The sequence below is a fragment of the Octopus bimaculoides genome, chromosome Z, assembly GCF_046866305.1.
Source record: "Octopus bimaculoides isolate indiv1 chromosome Z, ASM4686630v1, whole genome shotgun sequence".
Taxonomy (NCBI): domain Eukaryota; kingdom Metazoa; phylum Mollusca; class Cephalopoda; order Octopoda; family Octopodidae; genus Octopus; species Octopus bimaculoides.
The window spans coordinates 19,205,726-19,230,725 of NC_142944.1; the positions used below are offsets into that span (position 1 = coordinate 19,205,726).

The 25,000-nt window shown below is 37.4% G+C and overlaps 1 protein-coding gene across 2 annotated transcripts in view; it reads right to left on the bottom strand.

The window, feature by feature from the left end:
• LOC106881858 (eIF-2-alpha kinase GCN2) overlaps positions 1-25,000 on the bottom strand; it is a 114,279-nt gene that overhangs the window by 69,602 nt on the left and 19,677 nt on the right. For both annotated transcript variants that reach the window (XM_089365517.1, XM_089365518.1), the window contains 9 exons: positions 19,258-19,323; positions 17,904-17,989; positions 15,739-15,764; positions 13,216-13,343; positions 12,506-12,630; positions 10,774-10,896; positions 7,681-7,738; positions 6,113-6,139; positions 3,741-3,863 (listed from right to left, as the gene is read on the bottom strand). In XM_089365517.1, the coding sequence (XP_089221643.1) occupies positions 3,741-3,863; positions 6,113-6,139; positions 7,681-7,738; positions 10,774-10,896; positions 12,506-12,630; positions 13,216-13,343; positions 15,739-15,764; positions 17,904-17,989; positions 19,258-19,323 (762 nt within the window). The remainder of the gene's footprint in view (positions 1-3,740; positions 3,864-6,112; positions 6,140-7,680; positions 7,739-10,773; positions 10,897-12,505; positions 12,631-13,215; positions 13,344-15,738; positions 15,765-17,903; positions 17,990-19,257; positions 19,324-25,000) is intronic.

Sequence of the window (25,000 nt, forward strand, 5' to 3'; positions counted from 1 at the left end):
TTTGACGAGCTGGCAAGGGCAGGAGCTACACCAGGTTCCATTGTCTGTTTTGACTTGGTTTCTAAAACAGCTGGATACCCTTCTTAATGCCAACCACTTTACAGGGTGTACTGGATGCTTTTTGAGTGGCACCAGTACCAATGCTTTTGATGTGGAACCAGCACCAGAGCTTTTTTTTATGTGGCACCAGCGCCAGTATTTTTTACTAACGTACTCCAGGTATACAAAAAAGATGAGATGGTCATATCTAGAATGCCTTTGATTTATAGGCTTATTCACTCAGGCCTGACATAGAGCTAAACAACAATAACAGCCTATTGCATGAAATAACAAAATATTAGAAGAGAAATTCAATGAACAAATTAACATTACAAAAAGTCAAAGATGATAATGGCGACATCAGTGATGTTGAACTGTTTATTTTTCACAGTTAATTCTAGAGTATTATAAAGTTGTGTAAGATACTAAAGGGTAAAGAGCCCCTTCGGTCATGAATGGCCATGGGATTGCACCTAGAAAGTTCCCTCTGAGGCACAAGTCCGAGCAATGTTGTTTATGGAAGACTAGCAGTCGCCCATGCAAAGCAGCCTCCCCTCAGTGTTCGTACTGAAAATCGAGATCGCGCAAGCTTTTGCCCTTTTGCTCCCCTGATGTTATCTGAAGGAAAGGCAAATGCCGATACAGCTTGGCACCAGTGACATCACAGCTCATTTCTGCAGATGAGTGAACTGGAGAAACATGAAATAAAGTATCTTGCTCAAGAACACAACACAGCCCAGTCTGGGAATCACACACTACCTCATCATTGTGAGCCCAATGCTCTAACCACTGAGCAATGCATTTCATGTAAAAAGTGAAGGGACATAGTTTAGTGGTTAGGGTATCTGGCTTATGATCATAAGGTCATGAGTTCAATTCCCGTTGGCACGTTGGGTTCTTAAGTAAGACACGTTATTTCACATTGCTCCAATCCACTCAACTGGCAAAAATGAGTTGTACCTGTAATTCAAAGGGCCAGCCTTGTCACATTCTGTGTCATGCTGAATCTCTATGAGAACTACGTTAAGAGTACACATGTCTGTGGAGTGCTCAGCCACACATAAGATAATAAGGATCCATGAAAAAGATGTTTAACCCTTTAATATTTAAACCTGCATTATCCAGCCCAAATATTCTACCTGTTTTATGTTCAAATTAACCAGATCCAGCCTTTCACACCTACTCTACAATGACATTCTATAACTAAACCATCACAAAGTTATATGATAATGTACGATTAATTCAAAACAATAGATAAACTTTACATTTGACAGTAATTTGAATGCTAAAGTGTTAAGCCAGCCAAATCTAGCCCAAATATTCTACATTTTAAAGTTCAAACGGGCCAGATCCAGCCCCTTATACCAACCCTACCATGTCATTGTAAAAATAAGTAATCATATCATTGAAATCTCAAAACTACAAGATAATGCATGGTTAATTCAAACAATGTGAATAAATAAATGATACATCTGACAGAGTAATCTGAATGCTAAAGGGTTAACTTCCAATTGTAGTCTGATTTTCTGATAGTTAATGGCAATGTATTCAATATAGTATTGTTCTATATCTTATTTCACATCACTACTACTGACTGAAAGAGGCACATGGCTTAGGGGTTAGGGTGTTGAACTCATGATCATAAAATAGTGGTTTCAATTCCTGGACTGAGCAATGTGCTGTGTTCTTGAGTAAAACACTTCATTTGATGTTGCTCTAGTCCACTCAGCTGGTAAAAATGAGTAAATCTAGCAATGGGCCAGTGTCCCCTCTGGGGAGGAATATATATGCCAGAGAAACCAGGAAACCAATCCTATGCTCCTTACAGAGTACTGTGAAGTAACAACTAGTGACCCAAAACTAGGTAAAACTTGAAATTCCTGTGAATAAACTGGACAAAATAGGTCAATTAAAAAGAATCTAAAGAATTAATACTTTTGTAAATTAGAATGAAATTTTAAAAGCATATATGCTTGTTTATCAGTAATATAAAGTAGACTGACCAATGTACAAGATGTACTCCTATTAAACAAAACCTTAGCAATATACATGTTTTATAGAGTTGTTGAGTTGGCTTTGATTGAGCAGACAAATGATCAAAGGGTTTTTTTTTTCCAGTGATGACCATTCCATCTTTTGCATCAGACATTGGGTATCAAGGATCACATAACACAATGCACCTTCTCCTTTTATTTTTTAAGCTGTTAGGGTATCATCATCATCATCATCATCATCGTTTAACGTCCGCTTTCCATGCTAGCATGGGTTGGACGATTTGATTGAGGACTGGTGAAACCGGATGGCAACACCAGGCTCCAATCTAATTTGGCAGAGTTTCTACAGCTGGATGCCCTTCCTAACACCTCAGACCTGAAGAAATTATAGACCGATACTCTTAAGTGAAGTAACTGAAAAGAAGCTCCAAGCACTTTCACAAACATTTGGGGGATGTTGAAAAGAAGACGAAATTTACAGTAGTCAATTTTTGAAAGCGGTGTGGTTAAAAATTTTTTAACAAACAGCATGCTCCACTGGATGTGTAATGTCAGTGTGCATACATGACAGAGTGTAAGTGCCCTGAGAGAAAAGTTGGATTTAAGAAGCATCAGATGTGGTGTGCAAGAGAGATGACTGCGCTGGTATGGTCATGTGTTGCAAATGAATGAGGACAACTGTGTGAAAAAGTGTCATACCCTAACAGTAGAGAAAACCTGTGGACCAGGAAGACCTGGGACGAGGTGGTGAAATATGACCTTCAAACATTGGGCCTTACCGATGCAATGACTAGTGACTGGGACCTTTGGAGATATGCTGTGCATGAGAAGACCTGACAAGCCAAGTGAGACCACGGCCCGTGGCCTATGCCAGTGGGTGTAACCAGCCCATTTATGAATACCCCTCATTCATTGGGCAATAAACCTTGCTAACTCTAACTCTATTGAGGCAAGTGAAATCAAAATCAAAATTGCTGACATGGCTGATGACAGTACCGCCTGATTTGCACTCGTGCCAGTGGAATGTTAAAAGCATATCCGAGCATGATCGTTGTCAGGGCCACAGATTGGTTCCCGTGCCGGTGACATGTGAAAAGCACCATTCGAGCGTGATTGTTGCCAGTGTCGCCTTACTGACACATGAAAAACAACATTCAAGCATGGACATTAACAGTGCCACCGGACTGGCTCCCATGCAGGTAGCTCGTAAAAACACCTTTTGAGCATGGTTGTTGCCAGAACTGCCTGACTGGCCCTCATGCCAGTGGCACGTAAAAAGCACCCACTACACTCTCGGAGTGGTTGGCATTAGGAAGGGCATCCAGCTGTAGAAATTTTGCCAGATCAGATTGAGCCTGGTGCAGTCTCTGGCTCACCAGTCCTCAGTCAAACCGTCCAACCCATGCCAGCATGGAAAGCAGACATTAAATGATGATGATGATGATAATGATGATGATAAAGATGATGATGAAATCATGGAAAAATTTCAATCATATTTTATATAATGAACAAAAGTGATAGACGACAATGATGGCGACTGCCGCCACCCCACCATATGATGAAAAGCATCATGAACTTCAGTTCAAAGATGATTTTTTCTTACATAATATTCCTGTACAAAAAGGAGAATGCATGAAACAGTACAATTGCAACATGTATGAAAATTCAGCAAAAACATTTTAGCCTAATGTGAAGAAATATACTCACTTGTCCATGGATATAAACTAAAGCATCGACAATTTCTCTAAAAAGTCTCCAGATTTCATCAATGTTTTTATTTGGATTCTTATCAATATATAACCGCAATGTTTTCTTTTCACAATATTCCATCTGAGTGAGATAAATAAAAAAAATATGTGTATTCAATCAAAAATTTTACTTTTTGGCAAAATATCTTTCTATTTTATTTTAAATCTTGCTCCTACCTGAAAAAAAAAAAACATTTTATAAAGCAGACTATAAAAATAATGAAACTACCTATGGAATACCTATTATTTTGAAAGTTTTAAAATTGCAGGAATTTTATAGAGAACCATCAAATAAATAATTTCTCTTGAAATTATACTTTGTTTAAAATATTTGATTCTTGAGCTGGTAAAAAAAGTCTATATAGGTAGTACTGAATGTACAGACATAGGAGACAATATATCTAAAAGCTATAGTCCTTATTATACACTTGTTTCCTCTTCTACCTTAAGAGCTGTTATCTAACCACATGGTTCTAGGTTCAGTCGCACTGCATAGCACCTCGGGCAAATGTCTTTTACTATAACCTTGGGTGGATGAAAGCCTTGTGAGTGGATTTGGTAGACAGAAACTGAAAGAAGTCTGTCATATGTGTGTATGCGTCTCTCTCTTTCCCTCCCCTCTCTCCCCCTCCCTCCCCCTCTCTCTCTCACTGCATATCACCTTGGGCAAATGACTTTTACTATAGCCTTGGGCTGATGAAAGCCTTGTGAGTCGATTAGGTAGACAGAAACTGAAAGAAGTCTGTTGCATGTGTGTGTGCATATACGTGCATATGCATGTGCCTTTGTGCTTATGTTTAACAACCAGTGTTGGAGTCTTTATATCCCACTTGAGAACCAGTGTTAGTGTCTTTATATCCCTGTAATTAAGCAGTTCAGCAAAAGAGACTGATAGAATATAAGTGCCAGACTTTGAGAAAAATAAGAACAGGGCTCAATTCATTTGACTAAAAATTTTTCAAGCCAGTACCCCAGCATGGCCAATGTCAAATGACTGAAACAAGTAAAAGGTAAAAGAATGTTATGCCAAAAGATAAATAGGCAAACAACCTTAACCATGTAACAAAATCTGTCTATACTCTTATTTCACTATTCTAAAACTATATTGGTAAAACTTCAACAAATCTTAATACTATGTATTGCATCCTTATTTTCATATCAGAAAAATCTTCATATGGCTAGATTTGAACACACCATCTCATTGAACTGGGTACAAAGTGTGGCATCTGCCCCACTTCGCTGTAGATTCTCACAAAAGCATATTGGCTAATTGCAGCACCAGCAACTGTTCTGGCACTGCTTTTCGATATATCACTGGTGGTAGATAAGTCACTACTATCTCTTAACGGTCAAACGTCCACTGTATAACACCTGGGACAAGTGTATTCTGCTATATCATTAATCATGACAATTAATGCCTTGGGTGAAATTTGATAGACAGAAACAGTACATCAGTTAGAAGCCAATTGTGTGTGTGTGTGTGTGTGCGCACACGAACATGTATGTGTTTACATTTATGCCACTTAAAACCAATGCTACTTGATGAAACATAAAGCAGTTTGACCAAAACATGTTGACGAAACAGGTACTAAATTTAAAATTAATTACTGTAGTCAATTTCTTAACTAATCCCAAGAAAGTAGTACCTCAGAAAGAGCACAGCCTAATTTCTGTTAAAACACTAAATGAATAGAAAATATATAAACACCATCCTTAATTTTATATATTGATAGAAATATAATTACAACAGTTACCTTATGGCATTTAAAAATATACATGACATAGCTGCATCTTTAGTTACATCTTGATTCATACTTAGCTTTTACAAACATATACATAAATATTCACACACACACAGACACACATCCCAGCTGATAGGTCTCTGTCTTGCAAATTACTTGGTGACTTTGCTGGTGCTGATGCCACATAAAAATGCACCCAGTACACTCTGTAAAGTGGTTGGTATTAGGAAGGGAATCCAGCCATAGAAACCATGCCAAAGCAGACAGTGGAATCTGGTGTGGCTCTCCAGCTTGCCAATTACTGTCAAACTCTCCAATCCATACCAGCTTGAAGGACAGACATTAACTGATTATGGTGTATAGATCTTGGCATTTTTTTTTCTTGTTCTTGTACAGTAATAATTATTTTATATACTCAAATACAATTCAAAACACTTCAAAGAAATGCAGAAAGAGAATTTGAAAGTGATATAACTAAAGATGCAGGAATGTCACAAATTTTGCTACCCTGATATTCTTCCTTCTATCCCTCCGTCCTCCTATCTATACAAACGTGGAATGAGAATGTAAAATAGTGAAAATATATTACCTGAATATATAAGAATCTTGCTTCATCCTGAAAAAAATAAATTGAAAAATACATTTAAATAGTTAATAATAAACAATTTATTTTGAATACATATATCCAAAATATATTAAAAAAAAAAAAAATATTGAAAACTAAAGCAAAGTATTTGTTAGTATTTGAAGATGTATCACAGGTATTCTGATTTCTAAACAAGAAAAATGGAAGAACTCTTTATGTTTATGTATTTGTTTTGCAAGGTCCTTGATGTGAAATTGTGTGTTAAAGCAGATACTGTTATACTTGGGGATGTTCAAATATTTGTCAGTAAAACACATATATATTTAGTCCTTCACTTCAGTTGTACTATTATTATTATTATTTTAGTTTCTTTTGCCACACATCCTGTGACTTCCTCAGTAACACTTTATCCCACATGTTTCCTCTTAGTTAAAATTGCTTAGTATTAAAAGTTAAACCTACTTTCTGTAACATATAAAAGAATGAAGATGAAAACATTCTAAAAGTAGGGTCTTGCAGTCAGAATTCAGTAAATTTATGTAACATCTCAGGAAATGAAAATGAAAAGTTACAATTATTAACAGAAATATTTAAAGAAGACTACACCAGGCTACTGTGTCTGTTTTGGCAGGGTTTTTATGGCTGGATGCCCTTCCTAACACCAACCACTCGGCAGAATGGACTCAGTGTTTTTTACATGACACTAGCACAGGCAAAGTTAGTTTTGGTAAGATTTTTACAGGTGGATGCCCTTCCAAATGCTAACCACTTTACAGTGTAGACTGGATGCTTTTTATGTGGCATCAGCACTGGCAGGGTCACCAAGTAACTTACAAGACAAAGAATTTTGAGAGGAGCAGGGGCATTGGAGGAGGGGATCTTGTATCAGATGACGAAAGATTAGAGTGCAACAGAGTGGCAGAAACAGGTGTCTTGCTATAATGGAGGGGGCATTGGAGGAGGTGATCCAGTGTCAGATAATGAAAGGTTAGAACATGACAGAGAAACAGAGAGGCAGAAAAAAGTGGGGATGTGTGAAATATTTACAATCATTGACTACAAATATTTAGAAAAGGTATATAGAATAAAAGTGTAAAGAAGCCTCTCTGTGTGTGTGTGTGTGTGTGTGTGTGTGTGTGTGTTTATGTTTACCCTTACCACTGCTTGACAACCAGTATTGGCATGCTTATGTCCCTGTAACTTAATGGTTTGGTAAAAGTAACTGATAAAATTAGTACCAGGCTTAAAAAAAAATCCTGGCGTCAATTAATTTAACTAAAAATTCTTCAAGGCAGTGTCCCAGCATGACCACAGTCAAATGACTGAAACAAGTAAAAGATAAAAGTTATAAACCACTTTGAATATCATTTTAGAAAGTTTAAAGTTATTTCTTTTGTGCTGCAAACTATTTACCATTTCTTTGGTGCTTCGATTCTCTTGACGCTTAAGCACATGCTTATTTTGCTTAATGTTTAATCCTGTGCTGGTTGTATGAAGTGATAGAAATAATGGAAAACATATGATTTTACAGTTAATTATCTTCCTTTTTTAACAATATAAATAAATATTACCTCGAATATTAATTCTTCATCATTATCATCTTCATTTTCTTCTTGACCATCAGATTTCCTAATAGACATCAAATGTAAGGGAGAGAGAGAAACCAGAGATTATCTTTTTTCCTTTTCAAACGGATCAAAATAAGCTTTTCTTCAATAGAATACTAACATATTTCCTATCATTGTCCCTAATCAATGTTCCTTTCAAAAGTTTTGAACACCTAATAAAACATAATAAATATTTATTTAATATAGGTGCAGGTGTGGCTGTGTGGTAAGAAGCTTGCTGCCGAACCACATGGTTCTGGGTTCAGTCCCACTGTGTGGCACCTTTGGCAAATATCTTCCACTACAGCCCCAGACTGACCAAAGCCATGTGAGTGGATTTCGTGGAAGGAAACTGAAAGAAGCCCTTCATATATATATATATATATGTAAATGTTTGTGTCTGTGTTTGTCCCCCTACCATCACTTCACAACCAATGTCGGTGTGTTTACATCCCCGAAACATAGCGGTTCAGCAAAAGAGAGTGATAGAATAAGTACTGGGTCAATTCATTCAACTAAAGATTGTTGAAGGCAGTGCTCCAGCATGGCTACAATCTAATGACTGAAACAAGTAAAAGATAAAAGAGGCAAACATGGCCATGTGACTAAGAACTTCACTTTGCAATCATGTGGTCTGGGTTTGATCTTACTGAACAGCCACTTGGGCAAGAATCTTCCACACAGCCTCAGGGTCACCAATGCCTTATAAGTGAAATTTGGCACATGAAAATTTTGTTAAAGCACACACATTCATATGAAAGCACACACATTCATATGAAAGCACACACATTCATATGAAAGCACACACGTTCATATGAAAGCACACACGTTCATATGAAAGCACACACGTTCATATGAAAGCACACACTTTCATATGAAAGCACACACATTCATATGAAAGCACACACATTCATATGAAAGCACACACATTCATATGAAAGCACACACGTTCATATGAAAGCACACACGTTCATATGAAAGCACACACGTTCATATGAAAGCACACACGTTCATATGAAAGCACACACGTTCATATGAAAGCACACACGTTCATATGAAAGCACACACGTTCATATGAAAGCACACACGTTCATATGAAAGCACACACGTTCATATGAAAGCACACACGTTCATATGAAAGCACACACGTTCATATGAAAGCACACACGTTCATATGAAAGCACACACGTTCATATGAAAGCACACACGTTCATATGAAAGCACACACGTTCATATGAAAGCACACACGTTCATATGAAAGCACACACGTTCATATGAAAGCACACACGTTCATATGAAAGCACACACGTTCATATGAAAGCACACACGTTCATATGAAAGCACACACGTTCATATGAAAGCACACACGTTCATATGAAAGCACACACGTTCATATGAAAGCACACACGTTCATATGAAAGCACACACGTTCATATGAAAGCACACACGTTCATATGAAAGCACACACGTTCATATGAAAGCACACACGTTCATATGAAAGCACACACGTTCATATGAAAGCACACACGTTCATATGAAAGCACACACGTTCATATGAAAGCACACACGTTCATATGAAAGCACACACGTTCATATGAAAGCACACACGTTCATATGAAAGCACACACGTTCATATGAAAGCACACACGTTCATATGAAAGCACACACCTTCATATGAAAGCACACACGTTCATATGAAAGCACACACCTTCATATGAAAGCACACACGTTCATATGAAAGCACACACGTTCATATGAAAGCACACACATTCATATGAAAGCACACACGTTCATATGAAAGCACACACGTTCATATGAAAGCACACACGTTCATATGAAAGCACACACGTTCATATGAAAGCACACACGTTCATATGAAAGCACACACGTTCATATGAAAGCACACACGTTCATATGAAAGCACACACGTTCATATGAAAGCACACACGTTCATATGAAAGCACACACGTTCATATGAAAGCACACACGTTCATATGAAAGCACACACGTTCATATGAAAGCACACACATTCATATGTGGCTTAGTGATTAGGGTTGTTGCACTCATGATCATAAGATTGTGGTTTCATTTCCTGAACTGGGCACTGTGTTGTGTTCTTGAACAAAACACTTCATTTCCTGTTGCTCCAGCTTTTCTTCTGATATACAATGGTAAAAGACCTCCACTCCGCACACACACACATTCATACATGTGTGTGTGAAAAAGAAAACAGATCAGATGTCGTTCCTGAGACAAAAGCTTAAGCATACAGATTACTCTGTCAAACGCAATGATTATTTATTCACATCATCTTGAATTAATCAAGCATTATCTCATAGCTTTGAGATTTCTATGAAATGATTGTTTATGTTTAACAAGATACTGTATCGTAAGTATGAGAAACCAGATCTGGCCAGTTTGATCATAAAACAGGCAAAATATTTAGGCTGGATGTGGCCAGTTTAAATGCTAAAGAGTTAAACATGGTATAGTCCATTCCATGTTTTATAATCAGAATATGTCACAAAACATAAGTAGTTTATCTTTTATCTTTTACTTGTTTCAGTCATTTGACTTCAGCCATGCTAATCACATAACTGTGAAGGGGACATGGCCGTTTAATCAGACCAGCAAAAACAGTACCAATGAGCTTTACTCAGAAGGTATAATGCTATGACAAAGAGGTTACACTCATAACCATAGCTGGATGAGTGAGTGTAAAATAATCAATAGAAGTATTAAATAATGTCAAATGCTTTTAGAATTCAACCTTTAGGATTCAGATTATTCTGCCAAATGTAATGCTTTAAATGTTAAAGGGTTAAAGTAGACTTAAACAATAAATCTTTGCAGAAATTTTGTGCAGCAAAATATTATGTTTCCATTACATTTTACATACATGTTGAAAGTAAATAGTTGCATAGAAAGTAAATAGTTACATGTATGTTGAAAGTAAATTGTTAATGCTATGTTGTAAAAGGGCCTCAAATAATGACAATAATTGATACTGAACAAAATGACTAATTTTGTTAATGAGAGAAAATTTCATTCACTTACTCAAAATAAACATCTGATAAGTCATAAGATTTTTCTTCATCATCATAAGTTTCTTCTGATTCTGAAGATGCTATACTACCTTCAGAAGAAGTTTGGTAAACTTCCATCCATGAATTGTAGTATCTAAAACAGTAGAGAATAGTTCTTTCTAATTGAAACACATACAATGAGTATTAGGGAAAGTATGGTAATAAAGTAAACAAGTTAACATATATAATTAGTCATATTTATGTGATATGGTGTGTGTATATGAAACTAAGATTCACAATGGAGAATTGCTGTCACCTCCTGGCATGTTTCTGCTACACACAGGTATCCATGATTGCATCCAGAAAAGAGTCACCTGTCTAACTAGCTCCAGTCTCTGGCCTACAGGCAAGCTGTCTTTTCTCTCTGTGTTTTCTATTCCAACAGTGGTCTCTGCTCTTTGGACCTGGTTGGGCCTATTTCAGGTTCATCCAGGCATTTCCTCTACTCAACACTCATATCCAACCCCATCCAAATCCCACATTAATCAATACTCCCAGTTTTTCTTTCAGAAAATGTCAACCTGCTGGAATTATCCCCTGTTAGTATTATTACTGTGGAGGCACATGGCATAGTGATTAGGGTGCTGGACTCATTATTGTAAGGTTGTGGTTTCAATTCCTGGACCAAGCAATGCGTTGTGTTCTTGAGCAAAACATTGTTCCAGTCCAATCAGCAGGTAAAAATGAATAATCCCGCAATGGGTTGGTGTCCTGTCCAAAGAGGAATATATACGCCAGAAAAACCAGGACACTGACCTTATTCTCTTTACTGTTAAGGTTTCGAGAGAAACATTAATGGTACCAATCTCACCAATCTAAGAGGGTCTATAAATACTTTCTTCAGATCAGTAAATACAAAGAAAAAACAAGACAAAGGAGAGGATGAAAGAAAGAGAGATAATATGACAGAAAGCAAAAAAAAAAAAGACAAAAGAAACAAAATGCAAACAAAAACTGTTTTTATTTTTTACTTCATCCAAGAAAAAAGTATCATGCACTTGTCTCCAGAGATCTTCAGGTAAGGTTGGAAGAAGAGCCCCTTCAGTCATGAATGACCATGGGATTGCACCTTACAAAGTTCCCCTTTCAAGGCACAAGTCCAGGCAAGGTTGTTTATGGAAGACCAGCAGTCACCCATGCATACCAGTCTCCCCTCTCCATGCTACTGATGTTATCCAAGGGAAAGGCAAAGGCTGATACAGCTTGGCACCAGTGATGTCGCAACTCATTTCTGCAAATGAGTGAACTAGATCAGCATGAAATAAAATGTTTTGCTGAAGAACACAACACACAGCCCAGTCCGAGAATTGAACTCATTCCTCATGACTGTGAGCCCGATGCTCAAACCATTGAGCCATGCACCTTCACCAGGTAAGGTTGATGTAAATAATATTTATCTTCTATAAATTAATGATTTTCAGAGAGTAATTTAGCTAGGAAATATTCCAGAAGAATACAGTTTTTGAGGAGGAAGGACTGAGTGTGTGTTTTGGCAAAATACTTTGGGAAAGTTAATTTAAAACTGGCTACTTAAGGGGTTTGGTTGTCCTCTAATGAAATAATTGCAGTAAAAGAGATGGGAATATTAACTTTGTGTCAATTATCTTTAGAGTTAATTTAAGCAAACATTATATTGGAAAAGGAAAATAAATAAGATTGAAACATTTGAATTGTCAGACTGTTATGAAATGAAAATATACTACCTAACAATATTTTCATGATTCAGTCGAGACAATAGCTTTACTTCTGTTGTGATGTTTTTAAAATGCTTGACATTTGAGTGTATAATCTTTATAGCATAATGTCTTGTATCCATTTTGTTCTTCACCTATAAAAAAAAAAGAGATTATTAAATAATTTGAGAACGTGTAGTTATTTTAATTTAAGAGAGAAAAGTTGTAATCGCTAGGGCCTGTTTTGATGTGAATTTATCAGGGCAAAAACAAACAGCCTGTATGAGCCTTTTTTTTTCTATGAAAAGTTCATTAGTCTAAAGAAGCACAGTACCCACAGTCTTGTTCAGATATTCCTTGACAGAGAAGTCATAAAAATGAGGTTACAACAGTTTGTCTTCAACTTAGTGTATTGGAAGTTTGTAGGAGAATGGAAAAATGGGTATGAAATGGTTTTTAATATAAGTTTTGCAGTAAACAATGTTTAAAATAGCATACTGATGAATTAGACACAGCATAGCAGCATTGAGAAAAGAGAGAAGGTAGCAAGAAAAAGTGGATTTTCTTCATGATGGTAAACAGTCAGCAAGTTCAATGAGTAGAGACCACAGAATGATCAATATTTTTTTTTTAATGAATGTAAAATGAATGTAAAAAAATGGGATATATATATATATATATATATATATATATATATTAACCATGATGCCTCTTAAAATTATTAAAAATAATATTCTTACTTTTATAACATTTCCAAAACCACCTTGTCCTAAGAATTCAATTACTTCAAATTCATTTTGAAATCTCTGTGTGTTTAAAGCCCATCGATACTGTTTTCTTAATTCTATCTTCTCTTCATCTTGGCTATCTGAATGTTAAAAAAAAAATGACACCAATGATAAAGCATATACTATAAACAATGTTTAAACGTTACCCTTCAGACACACAGATGGGGGATATCCATAGATCTAGTTATCTTTAATAATGCAAGATACTCTGAATATCAAGTAATTTGTCAAATAAGTGATGACTGTTCAAAGGATGGTATATAATACTAAAGCCACAGCTGTGGTTGAGATAAGTGCAGTCATGGGGCTATGTGGTAAGAAGTTTGCTTCCCAACTACATGATTCAGGGTTCAATCACACTGTGTGATACCTTGGGTAAGTGTCATCTACTATAGCCTCAGGTTGACCAAAGCCTTGTGAGTGAATTTGGTAGGCAGAAACTGAAAGAAGCCCATTGTGTGTGTATAGGGGGAGTATCTTTGTGCTTGTACCCATACCACCACTTGACAACTGGTGTTGCTTTGCTTACATTCCAGTAACTTAGCAATTTGGCAAAAAGGGAAAACAGGGATTGATAGAATAAATACCAGGTTTATAAAACAAGTACTGGGGTCAATTTGTTTGAGACTAAACCCTTCAGGGCAGTGCCCCGGCATAGCCACAGTTCAAACACTGAGACAAGTAAAAAATAAAAGATCTCCAAGAAAAAAAAAAGGTAAATGCAAATACCAGCTACCAAATTAAATGAGACTGTGCTATACTCTTTTTACTCATTTACTTGTTTCAGTCATTTGACTACGGCCATGTTGGAGGACCACCTTTAGTCGAGGAAAACGACCCCAGAACTTATTCCTTATAAGCCTAGTACTTATTCTATTGGTCGCTTTCGCCGAACCGCTAAGATACGGGGACATAAACACATCAGGATCAGTTGTCAAGCGATGTTGGCAGCGGAGGGAGACAAACATAGACACACACATACACACACACACACATATATATATATATATATATATATATATATATATATATATATATATATATATATATATATATATATATATATATATGTATATATACATATATATATAGATATATACAACAGGTTTCTTTCAGTTTCCATCTACCAAATCCACTCACAAGGCTTTAGTTGGCCCGAGGCTATAGAAGAAGACACTTGCCCAAGGTGCCACGCAGTGGGATTGAACCCGGAACCATGTGGTTGGTAGGCAAGCTACTTACCACACAGCCACTCCTGCGCCTATGTTTATATATTTCTAGACAAAATTGGTGTCAGGTAAAATGAAATGATTACAACTAGTATTCATAGTACATTGCAAATTTGGAATGCTGGAAGCTTACTCCAACTCTGAGATTCATATCAAATACTCAAGATATCCTGTGGAGACCCGTTGGATGTATGCAAACATACATCTGTGTCAGAGACGTAGTACTCAATATATAAGTATACATTTCTTCATATACTTCTGTCCCTTCTTATACTTAAACGTAGATCCAATTATTTCCCAGAATTATAACCTGCATTTTAAACATACACGCATCCATATGTACACAGAGACTGATATGCACCATGCACAAGTACACGCCGACACACATTCACAAACACAACATTTGTGCCTGTCTACCTGTGTTTATGTATGTGCATATGTACATGTTATGTGTCAGAAGTTTGAATCAGCACAAATTTAGGCTTCCCTCCAGGTAAAGGACTGCAGACACTCACACACACGTACGTATACACACACACTAACAAGCACACACACACATCAAAAAATGATTATTTTGAATCCATATCAATCTGCACAGTCTGCAGGAGACTGCAGGTCATATTTTCCAACTGCCATAAGTACAAATACCCAAGACAACCAGAGGGATGAAGGAAGAGAGAGAGCCAACATGGTAAATCTCCTTCAAAGAAGATCTGAAGCAATTTAGCATCACCTGGGAAGAAGATGCAAGGGATGACTGAAGAAGTCTTGCTACCTGATGTTATAGGCCAATTTTACAAGAGGAAGTAAGACTAAGACCCAGTCTTGTGCAGTTTTGTACAATTTCTCAAATCATCCAACCAAAAATAAGGCTTCAATAAAGGACAAACCAGCAGGTGACTCATAGTTAGGAGTGTTCCACATGCACAGAAAGGGGTTTTCATATCATGTCCCCTAAATCCAATACATTTAGCACAGGGCCAGCAATTTGGGGGAGGAGATAAGACAATGACATCAACCTCAGTACTCAACTGGTACTTTTATTGATCCCAAAAGGATGAAAGGCAAAGTCGGCCTTGGCAGCATTTGAACTTAGAAGATAAAGACAGATGAAGTGCCACTAAGCATTTTACCTGGCACACTAACGATTGTGCCAACTCACCACCTTTATTTTAATGGTTTGATATTAAAATCTGTCAAAGTAAAATAATAAATTAGAGAGGTAAAAAAAAAAACAGATTCTTACCTGAGTCTTCAAGGAAATGATATTTACTGCAAAAAAAAGAAGAAAATTAGTTTAGAAAGTTCAGAAAATATTTAACTGAAGAATAAAATATTTTAATTAGTTGAAGAAGCACAATATAAACTATGACATGTTTTAATATTGGTTTTAAAAAAAAGGAAACATTTAAGGATCAATAAATTATATATATATATATATGTGTGTGTGTGTGTGTGTATGTATATATATATATATATATATATATATATATATATATATATATATATATATTAAATTCAAATTATGATAAATGTAAACAAAGTTTGCTTTTAGAAGCACTGAGATGTATTGAAAGATACAGACAAGGAAATAATTTATTCTCAAATGCAGAATAATAATAATAGGACAACAGGAACAGGATAAAATATCCATATTTTGCGGAAGAGTCTGTCAGCAGCTAGCCATGAGACTCAAACTCACATCCCAGTGATTATTGGTCAAGTGCTTTACCATTAAGCTAAACTGCCACTGACAAATTACTCTGACACTGTATGTTAAATTCAAATTACAATAAATGTAAACAAAGTTTGCTTTTAAAAGTGCTGAGATGTTTACATTTATTGTAATTTGAATTGGGATTAATTTATCAGTGGGCAGTTTAGCTTAATGGTAAAGCACTTGACCGGTAATCACAGGAATGTGAGTTTTGAGTCTCATGGCTGGCTGCTGACAAATTTTACTGCAAAATATGGATATTTTATCCTGTTCCTGATGTTCTATCAGCATTTCTGTGTTTGAGAATAAACTATTTCCTTATCTGTATCTTATATATAAAGACACATACACACACACACACACATACTGAAAAATCAACATCACTTAAACGGTGTGATAAGTTTGCTTCCCAACCACATGGTACCAGTTTCAATCCCTCTGTATGGTACCTCGGGCAAATGTCTTCTATGATAGCCCTGATCCAACTAAAGCTTTGTGAGTGGATTTAGTTGACAGAAACTGAAAAAAGCCCATCATGTGTGTGTGTGTGTGTGTGTGTGTGTGTGTGTGTGTGTGTGTGTGTTTGTGTGCATGTGTGTGTATTTATGTTTGTCCCCGACCATCACTTGACAATCACTGTTGGTTTGTTTACATCCTTGCAACTTAGCAGTTTCGCAAAAAGAGACCTGTAAAGTAAGTAGCAGGCTTAGGAAGAAAAAGAAATTAATACTGGGGTTGATTTGCTTGACTAAACTGTTCAAGACAGTCCCCTAGCATGACCAGAGTTTATAAAAACAAATAAAAGATACACACCTGAAAAATATGAAGCACTCTTCCTTCTTTATATCAATTGAATACAACACAACTGATATCTTTTGAGCCAAACCAACATTCATTTGTTATTCAACCATTCAATCGTCATCATTTAACATTCACCTTTCCATGCTTGCATGAGTAAGATAGAATTTATTGAGGCAGGATTTTCTACAGCCAGATGCTCTTCCTGTCACCAACCCTCCCTCACCTATTTCTAAGTAAGGAAATATTTTCCAATGCTCAGATATAGCAGACTGGAAATGATGGTGGTGCACATTGAGAATCCTAACATAATGTCAAGACAAGGATACATATAACACACACACAAATACAACATACATACAAACAAATATAGATATGATGGGCTTCTTTCAGTTTCCATCTACTAAATTCACTCACAAAGCTTTTGTCAACCTAGTAGAAAACATTCGCTCAAGGTCTTACATCATAGGAACGAACTGAGACCAGATGGTTGGTCCCAACCACAAAGCCACATCTGCAGTTATGTATTTAATGCAAGTACACCTTCCAGTCAGAATACCCATCTATATACTGAACCACATACTGACATTAAAAGTTGTTATTTTCATTACTCTAGAAATGTAACAGCAAACTCAACTAAGCTTACATTTTCTTCTCTCAGTACAGAAAATGTAATATTTACTATACTGACCAGAGACACTGTTAAACATCACAAACAGCTCAGCATTAAATAAGCAAACAAAATTTATAGCATTCTATCCAGCTAAACATAGATTTGTGTTTTTAAGTGTTTGCGAAAATACAAAGACATGTGTGTACTATATTTGGTAAATATAGTGCTGATGATTTCTGAGAAAGATTAAGAAAACTGAAGAATACTTTTAATCAATACAAACTTTTTTATATCTTCTTTTATTTTAATCTCTCCACTCTGTATTGACGAGTCAATCTCCAGACTTTCTGTTCTAGTTAGTGGTTCAGGCTAAATTCAAAAGAAATAGAAATGTTAGCAAGGATTCTCAGTTTCTTAATGGTAATATTGATGATAAATTAGTAACAACAATAAGCAAGATGTAATATGAAATTACCAAATTCCATTCATAAAGATAATAAACCACTTCTTTCACCAGTTGCAATAGTAACTTTGTTATTGAGATTTGCAATATTATCTAAATTTCAATTGCTGCAACAACATCTCTCAAAATAGTTTCCATCTATCTTCAAAATTAAGTTAATACATTCCATCCACCCATCTTCTCCACCTATTAATCCTGGAAATGTTATAGGGGCAGAGTCCTCAGGTACATCTCTTCTGTAGGGTCCTATCAGAAGCAACTATCATTAGACTTTCCAGCAGGATTCCCAAGCTCGACCAACTGAGACTATGGATATTATCCAACCATCTCGTTCTTGGACTACAACTAGGTCTCCCACCAAATGGCTCAACTTGAAGAATCTGTCTTGCAATTCTTTCCTGTGACATTCTAATTACATGTCTGTAGTACCAGAACTGTGATCCCTGGATGCAAAATAGTAGTAGCTCAACCTGAAGAAACTCCCTGATCTCTGAATTACACACTTGACTAAAGTAACTTTACTCCAGAGAACCTTTGGAGGAACTCAATTTCAGCCTTTTTTTTTATTAGCAATCATATTCTTTTGGTCATTAGCCAACATTCAAGACCATATGTGAAGGTGCTTGGCTCAGTGGTTAGCACATTGGGCTGACAATCTTGAGATAGTGAGTTCAATTCCCAGACCAGGCTGTGTGTTGTGTTACTTCATATTACTCCAGTTCACTCATCTGTAGAAATGAGTTGCAATGTCACTGGTACCAAGCTGTATCAGCCTTTGGCTTTCCCTTGGATAATATCAGTGGTTCGGAGAAGAGAGGTTGGTATGCATGGGCAACTGCTGGTCTTCCATAAACAATGCAAAGTGGTTGGTGTTAAGAAGAGTATCCAGCTGTGGGAACCATGCCAAAGCTGAAAATGGAGCTTCAGCTTACTGAAACCTGTTGAACCATTCGCTCCATACCAGGGAAAACAAACATTAAATGATACTGAAGAGGGTGTGTGTGTTTTAACCTAAAATATATTCTTTATAAGAATATATTATTTTGGAAAGATTAATAAACAAGTTTCAAGAAAAAGATAAATATAATAGCAGTGCCCTAACATTGCTCCAGCTCTTGAGCTGAAATTAGTCAAGGAGTTTTATAAAAATGAAACCAAATGTATTAATACTTACAACCTCATTTATTTGCTTTCTAATATAATTTTTTCTTTTCCTTACTTTATCTTCTAGAATTTTATTCTTAAAAAAAAAAAACAAAGAGAATATACAATCAATTATGAAAAATATTAATGTGATGTATATACATATAAGTATATAAGCATAAATACACAGACATATATATACACAAACTAGGCTCTGGTAAAATTGCATAATGAGAAAGCATCAAGTAGAGACATAATAGTCAGTTATTAATACAAGATCTTCAATCCAGAGAATATCACACCTGTGTTTAAAAGAAAAACAGAAAGCCAAACTGAGATATAAAACTGGCTTGCCATGAACCTGAACAAATCTTGTAGCCAAGAAAGTGAAGCAGTAACTTGGCAGAAAAAAATATAGGTTAACACCAGCCATTTAAATTAATTCCTTCAAGTCTAATTTAATGCCACTTCAACACAGCAGTGACTATTGAATAAGCAGGTGAAATGAACAGGATGTAGGGATGTTCTGAAAAACTTTCAATTAGCAAAGCTAAGTTGTCTGAACAAAAACTATGTGCACACACGCACGCGTGCGTGCGCGCGCACGCTCACGCACACACACACACACACAGGGTTGGTGAAAAGTCAGCTGACAGTAAATCAAAACCATGTAATTACAAGATTTATTTATGTTTCACAACTGAATGAATTTAATAAAAGCATCTAAATATGAAACATCATGAGAATTGTTCACATTGAAGTTCTTCATAACTGGAATGAATAAATAAAATTGAATATTAAGTCTTTATGGAATTTTGATTTACAGTCGGGTGACTTTTGGCAATATCTTCTACTATAGCCCCAAAGCATTGTGAGTGGATATGGCAAATAGAAATTAAAAGAAGCCTGTAGTATGTGTGTGTGTGAGAGAAAGACCATGATATTCTAGTGATCTGATGTCCTAGCTTTCTTTATCTGCACTGATTTGTGAATATACAATCATATTGTATAATGCATAGCAATCATATTAAAGCAGACATATAATTTATTACGCATGAATTATTATTACATGAAGAAGGCTAGCAAATGGCTGTAATCTTATGGCTGATATCAAGTGGTTAAATAGCTATATTCACTTCTCATACCTCCTGACTTTTTCTGGCTTATGTACTCCTCATTAAATAATTTCATTGATTGGATCTTCATGGAACTTTGCATTACACTCTTCTGTATTGGATTCATATGTGCTTTGTTAGCTGAGTCTGTTGGAGGAGCTTTCTGTGATAGCCACATAATTCTATGAATCCATACATTACACTACAAATTTATATACACATAAGCCTAGTCACCCGTATTATGAACCAGGTGATACACGAAGGAGTCATACCCAATGACTGGTGTAGCAGCATCATAGTCAACTGCTACAAAGGTAAAGGTGACGCTTTAGATACAAATAATTACAGAGGCATCAAGCTGTTAGATCAGGTTATGAAAGTTACAGAGATGGTCATAGCCCAACTAATTAGGGAGCGAATCAATTTAGATGAGATGCAGTTTGGGTTCGTGCCAAGTAAAAGCACTACTGATGCCTTATTTCTAGTGAGACAGCTGCAGGAGAAATACCTAGCTAAGGATAAACCTCTGTACCTGGCTTTCGTTGACATGGAGAAAGCCTTTGACAGGGTCCCCCGATCCCTTATCTGGTGGTCAATGAGGAAACTTGGGATAGAAGAATGGTTAGTGAGAGCTGTGCGAGCCATGTACAGAGATGCTGCCAGTAAGGTGAGGGTTGGAAATGAGTACAGCAATGAATTCCGGGTAGAGGTAGGGGTCCACCAAGGTTCCGTCCTCAGCTCCCTCTTATTTATCATAGTCCTCCAGGCAATCACAGAGGAGTTCAAGACAGGTTGCCCCTGGGAGCTCCTCTATGCTGATGACCTTGCCCTAATTGCGGAGTCACTATCAGAACTAGAGGAGAAGTTTCAGGTGTGGAAGTAAGGACTAGAATTGAAGGGCCTTAGAGTCAACCTAGCTAAAACCAAAATCCTAATAAGTAGGAAGGTAGATAAAACACAAACCCCTTCAGGTAGATGGCCCTGCTCAGTATGTAGAAAAGGAGTAGGTAGTAACTCTATAAGATGTACCCGGTGCAAGCTATGGACACATAAGAGGTGCAGCAACATCAAAGGCAGGTTAACTAGGAAGTTAGTTTTTGTTTGTGGCAGATGTTCAGGTGCAATAAAGACTGTAAACAAACAGGAAACAACTTCTATCTCATTCCAGGGTGAAAAACTAGAGGTAGTCGATAGCTTCCGCTATCTGGGCGACCAAGTTAGTAGTGGGGGTGGGTGCGCTGAAAGTGTAGCTGCTAGAATAAGAATAGCCTGGGCCAAGTTTAGAGAGCTCTTACCCCTGCTGGCAACAAAGGGACTCTCACTCAGAGTAAAAGGCAGACTGTATGACGCATGTGTACGAACAGCCATGCTACATGGCAGTGAAACATGGGCTGTAACTGCTGAGGACATACTTAAGCTCGCAAGGAATGAAGCCAGTATGCTCCGTTGGATGTGTAATGTCAATGTGAATACCCGTCAGAGTGTAAGTATCTTGAGAGAAAAGCTGAACATTAGAAGCATCAGTTGTGGTGTGCAAGAGAGACAATTGCGCTGGTATGGACATGTGGTGAGAATGGATGAGGATAGCTGCGTGAAAAAGTGCCACACCCTAATAGTTGAGGGAACCCGTGGAAGAGGTAGGCCCAGGAAGACCTGGGCTGAGGTGGTGAGGCAAGACCTTCGTACAGTGGGCCTCACCGAGGCGATGACTACTGACCGAGACCATTGGAAATGTGCTGTGCGTGAGAAGACCCGGCAAGCCAAGTAAGATCGTTGCCAGTGCCCCTGGACTGGCTCTTGTGCGGGTGGCACATAAGATGCACCATTTTGAGCGTGGCCATTGCCAGTACCGCCTGACTGGCTCCCGTAGGATTTTCGATCGAGATCGTTGCCAGTGCCCCTGGACTGGCTTGTGCGGGTGGCACATAAAAGACACCATTTCGAGCATGGCCGTTGCCAGTATCGCCTGACTGGCCTTCGTGCAGGTGACACGTAAAAGCACCTACTACACTCTCTGAGTGGTTGGCGTTAGGAAGGGCATCCAGCTGTAGAAACTCTGCCAAATTTAGATTGGAGCCTGGTGTTGCCATCCGGCTTCACCAGTACTCAGTCAAGTCGTCCAACCCATGCTAGCATGGAAAGCGGACGTTAAACGATGATGATGATGATGATGATGATATACATACACACATATAGGTGCATGTATGTATGTATATATATATATATATATATATCATCATCATCGTTTAACGTCCGCTTTCCATGCTAGCATGGGTTGGACGATTTGACTGAGGACTGGTGAAACCAGATGGCTACACCAGGCTCCAATCTGATTTGGCAGAGTTTCTACAGCTGGATGCCCTTCCTAACGCCAACCACTCAGAGAGTGTAGTGGGTGCTTTTACGTGCCACCAGCACGAAGGCCAGTCAGGCGGTACTGGCAATGGCCATGCTCAAAATGGTGTCTTTTATGTGCCACCTGCACAAGAGCCAGTCCAGGGGCACTGGCAGCGATCTCGCTCGAAAATCCTTGTGGGCATTACGACGACCTATATGGCCAAAATATTCTGCATCTTTTATGTTCCTAATACCAACCCTGTAATATTATTCTAGAAATTAATGCTTACATCATCAATATCTTAAGACTAAGATATCATGTGATCATGTGACTGATCAGGCTATTAGATGTTACACATCACTGATCACAATGCACTTTAGCCTTTGATTGATGCCAGTCTGCTGGCTAGGTGAGCAGGCCAACATTCCCTGCCTTGATTGAAAGTGGGGACTGGAGTAACACGAAATGGAGTGTTTTGATCAAGAATGCAACATGCTGCCCACTCAGGGAATTGAACCCATGATCTAGTGATTGTGTGTGCAACAGCTTAACCACTAAGCTATGTGCCTTCACGAAACTAAGATATAATTTGGCAGCTGAAAGGCAAGGGATTTGAACCACCAACCCCTCAGTTAAATGTTGATAGGTTTACTCCACCACACTCCAAACTAAAAACACAACGCCATCCTAAACACACTCCACCAACAATTAACCTAAATTTTTAAGTGGAAAATGTTTTATTTACTTGACGTATTTAATTAAGAGTTAATATCAACATTCCACCACTAAGACAACAACCTACAACAAACAGTCTTCTCTTAACTCAAAACACACAAACCTTACGTCTTTCAGACAACCAGTAACACAGACATACCTTCTTTCACCTTTACTTGTTTCAGTCATTAGACTGCGGCCATGCTGGGGCACGGGCCATGCTATACACAAACACACACACACACACATATATATATATATATATATATATATATATATAGGATCTATTTTAAAATGGAGGCACCAGTATTTTCTTAACGAAACACTAACGAAACACTTTGAAACTTCGGATACTGGTAGAATGTGTCATATAAAACATCTTTTACTCTTAGTCTTCTTAACAAAAAAAAAAGGAATTCGCAAGTTATTCCATGTTAAAGTTGTCTTATTTCTGTAATTTCAACCAATCACTGACGTCTATTCAGCTTAATAGAGTTACTGCTGGGCGGTCATAAAAATGTTATTCCCTGTAACATATTTCATCCGGTTTAATCGTAATTTATACGCATATATTGTTTATATAATAAATTACGCTGTGCGTATCTATGTGTGTAACAATTTTAGAGTTCGGATTCTAGAGTTAGGGTTAGGGTTACGGTTACGGTTAACAGTCTAGTTAGGGTTAGGGTTAGGGGATTAATACGATATACACCGTTACAGCGCTAACTGTTTTCAACTGAATAGACGTCAGTGATTAGTAGAAATTATCGAAATAAGACAATTTTTTACATGAAATAAATTCGAATACAAAAATAAACACACATACTTGCACATATATATACATACGTATGTATGTATTAACATCCAGGTGTTAATACAAATTAACGTGCAAGTGGTTGAGCACTCCACAGACACGTGCACCCTTAACGTAGTTTTCAGGGAGATTCAACGTGACACAGAGTGTGGCAAGAGTGGCCTCTTTGAATTACGGGTACAACTCATTTTCACCAGCTGAGTGGACTGGAGCAACGGGAAAGAGAGTCTTGCTCAAGGACACAATGTACCACGTGCCTTCACACACACATGTGGAGGCGCAATGGCTCAGTGGTTAGGGCAGCGGATTTGCGGTTTCGATTCCCAGACCGGGCATTGTGAGTGTTTATTGAGTGAAAACACCTAAAGCACCACGAGGCTCCGGCAGGGGATGGTGGCGAATCCTGCTGTACTCTTTCACCACAACTTTCTCTCACTCTTTCTTCCTGTTTCTGTTGTACCTGCATTTCAAAGGGCCAGCCTTGTCACACCCCGTCACGCTGAATCTCCATGAGAACCACGTTAAGGGCACACGTGTCTGTGGAGTGCTCAACCGCTTGCACGTTCATTACACGAGCAGGCTGTTCTGTTAATCGGATTAGCTGGAACCCTCGTCGTCATAAAAGACAGAGTGCTACTATATATATAATGAATCAAGTCATAACCTTATCCATCTATTGTTTTCATAATCGGTCATAATGTCTTACGTTTAAGATGATTCCCATGCTTTCCCTGATGAGAAGGTTACAATTTTAATATCAAAGATCCCTATGGATCACACAGGTTGTAATCCT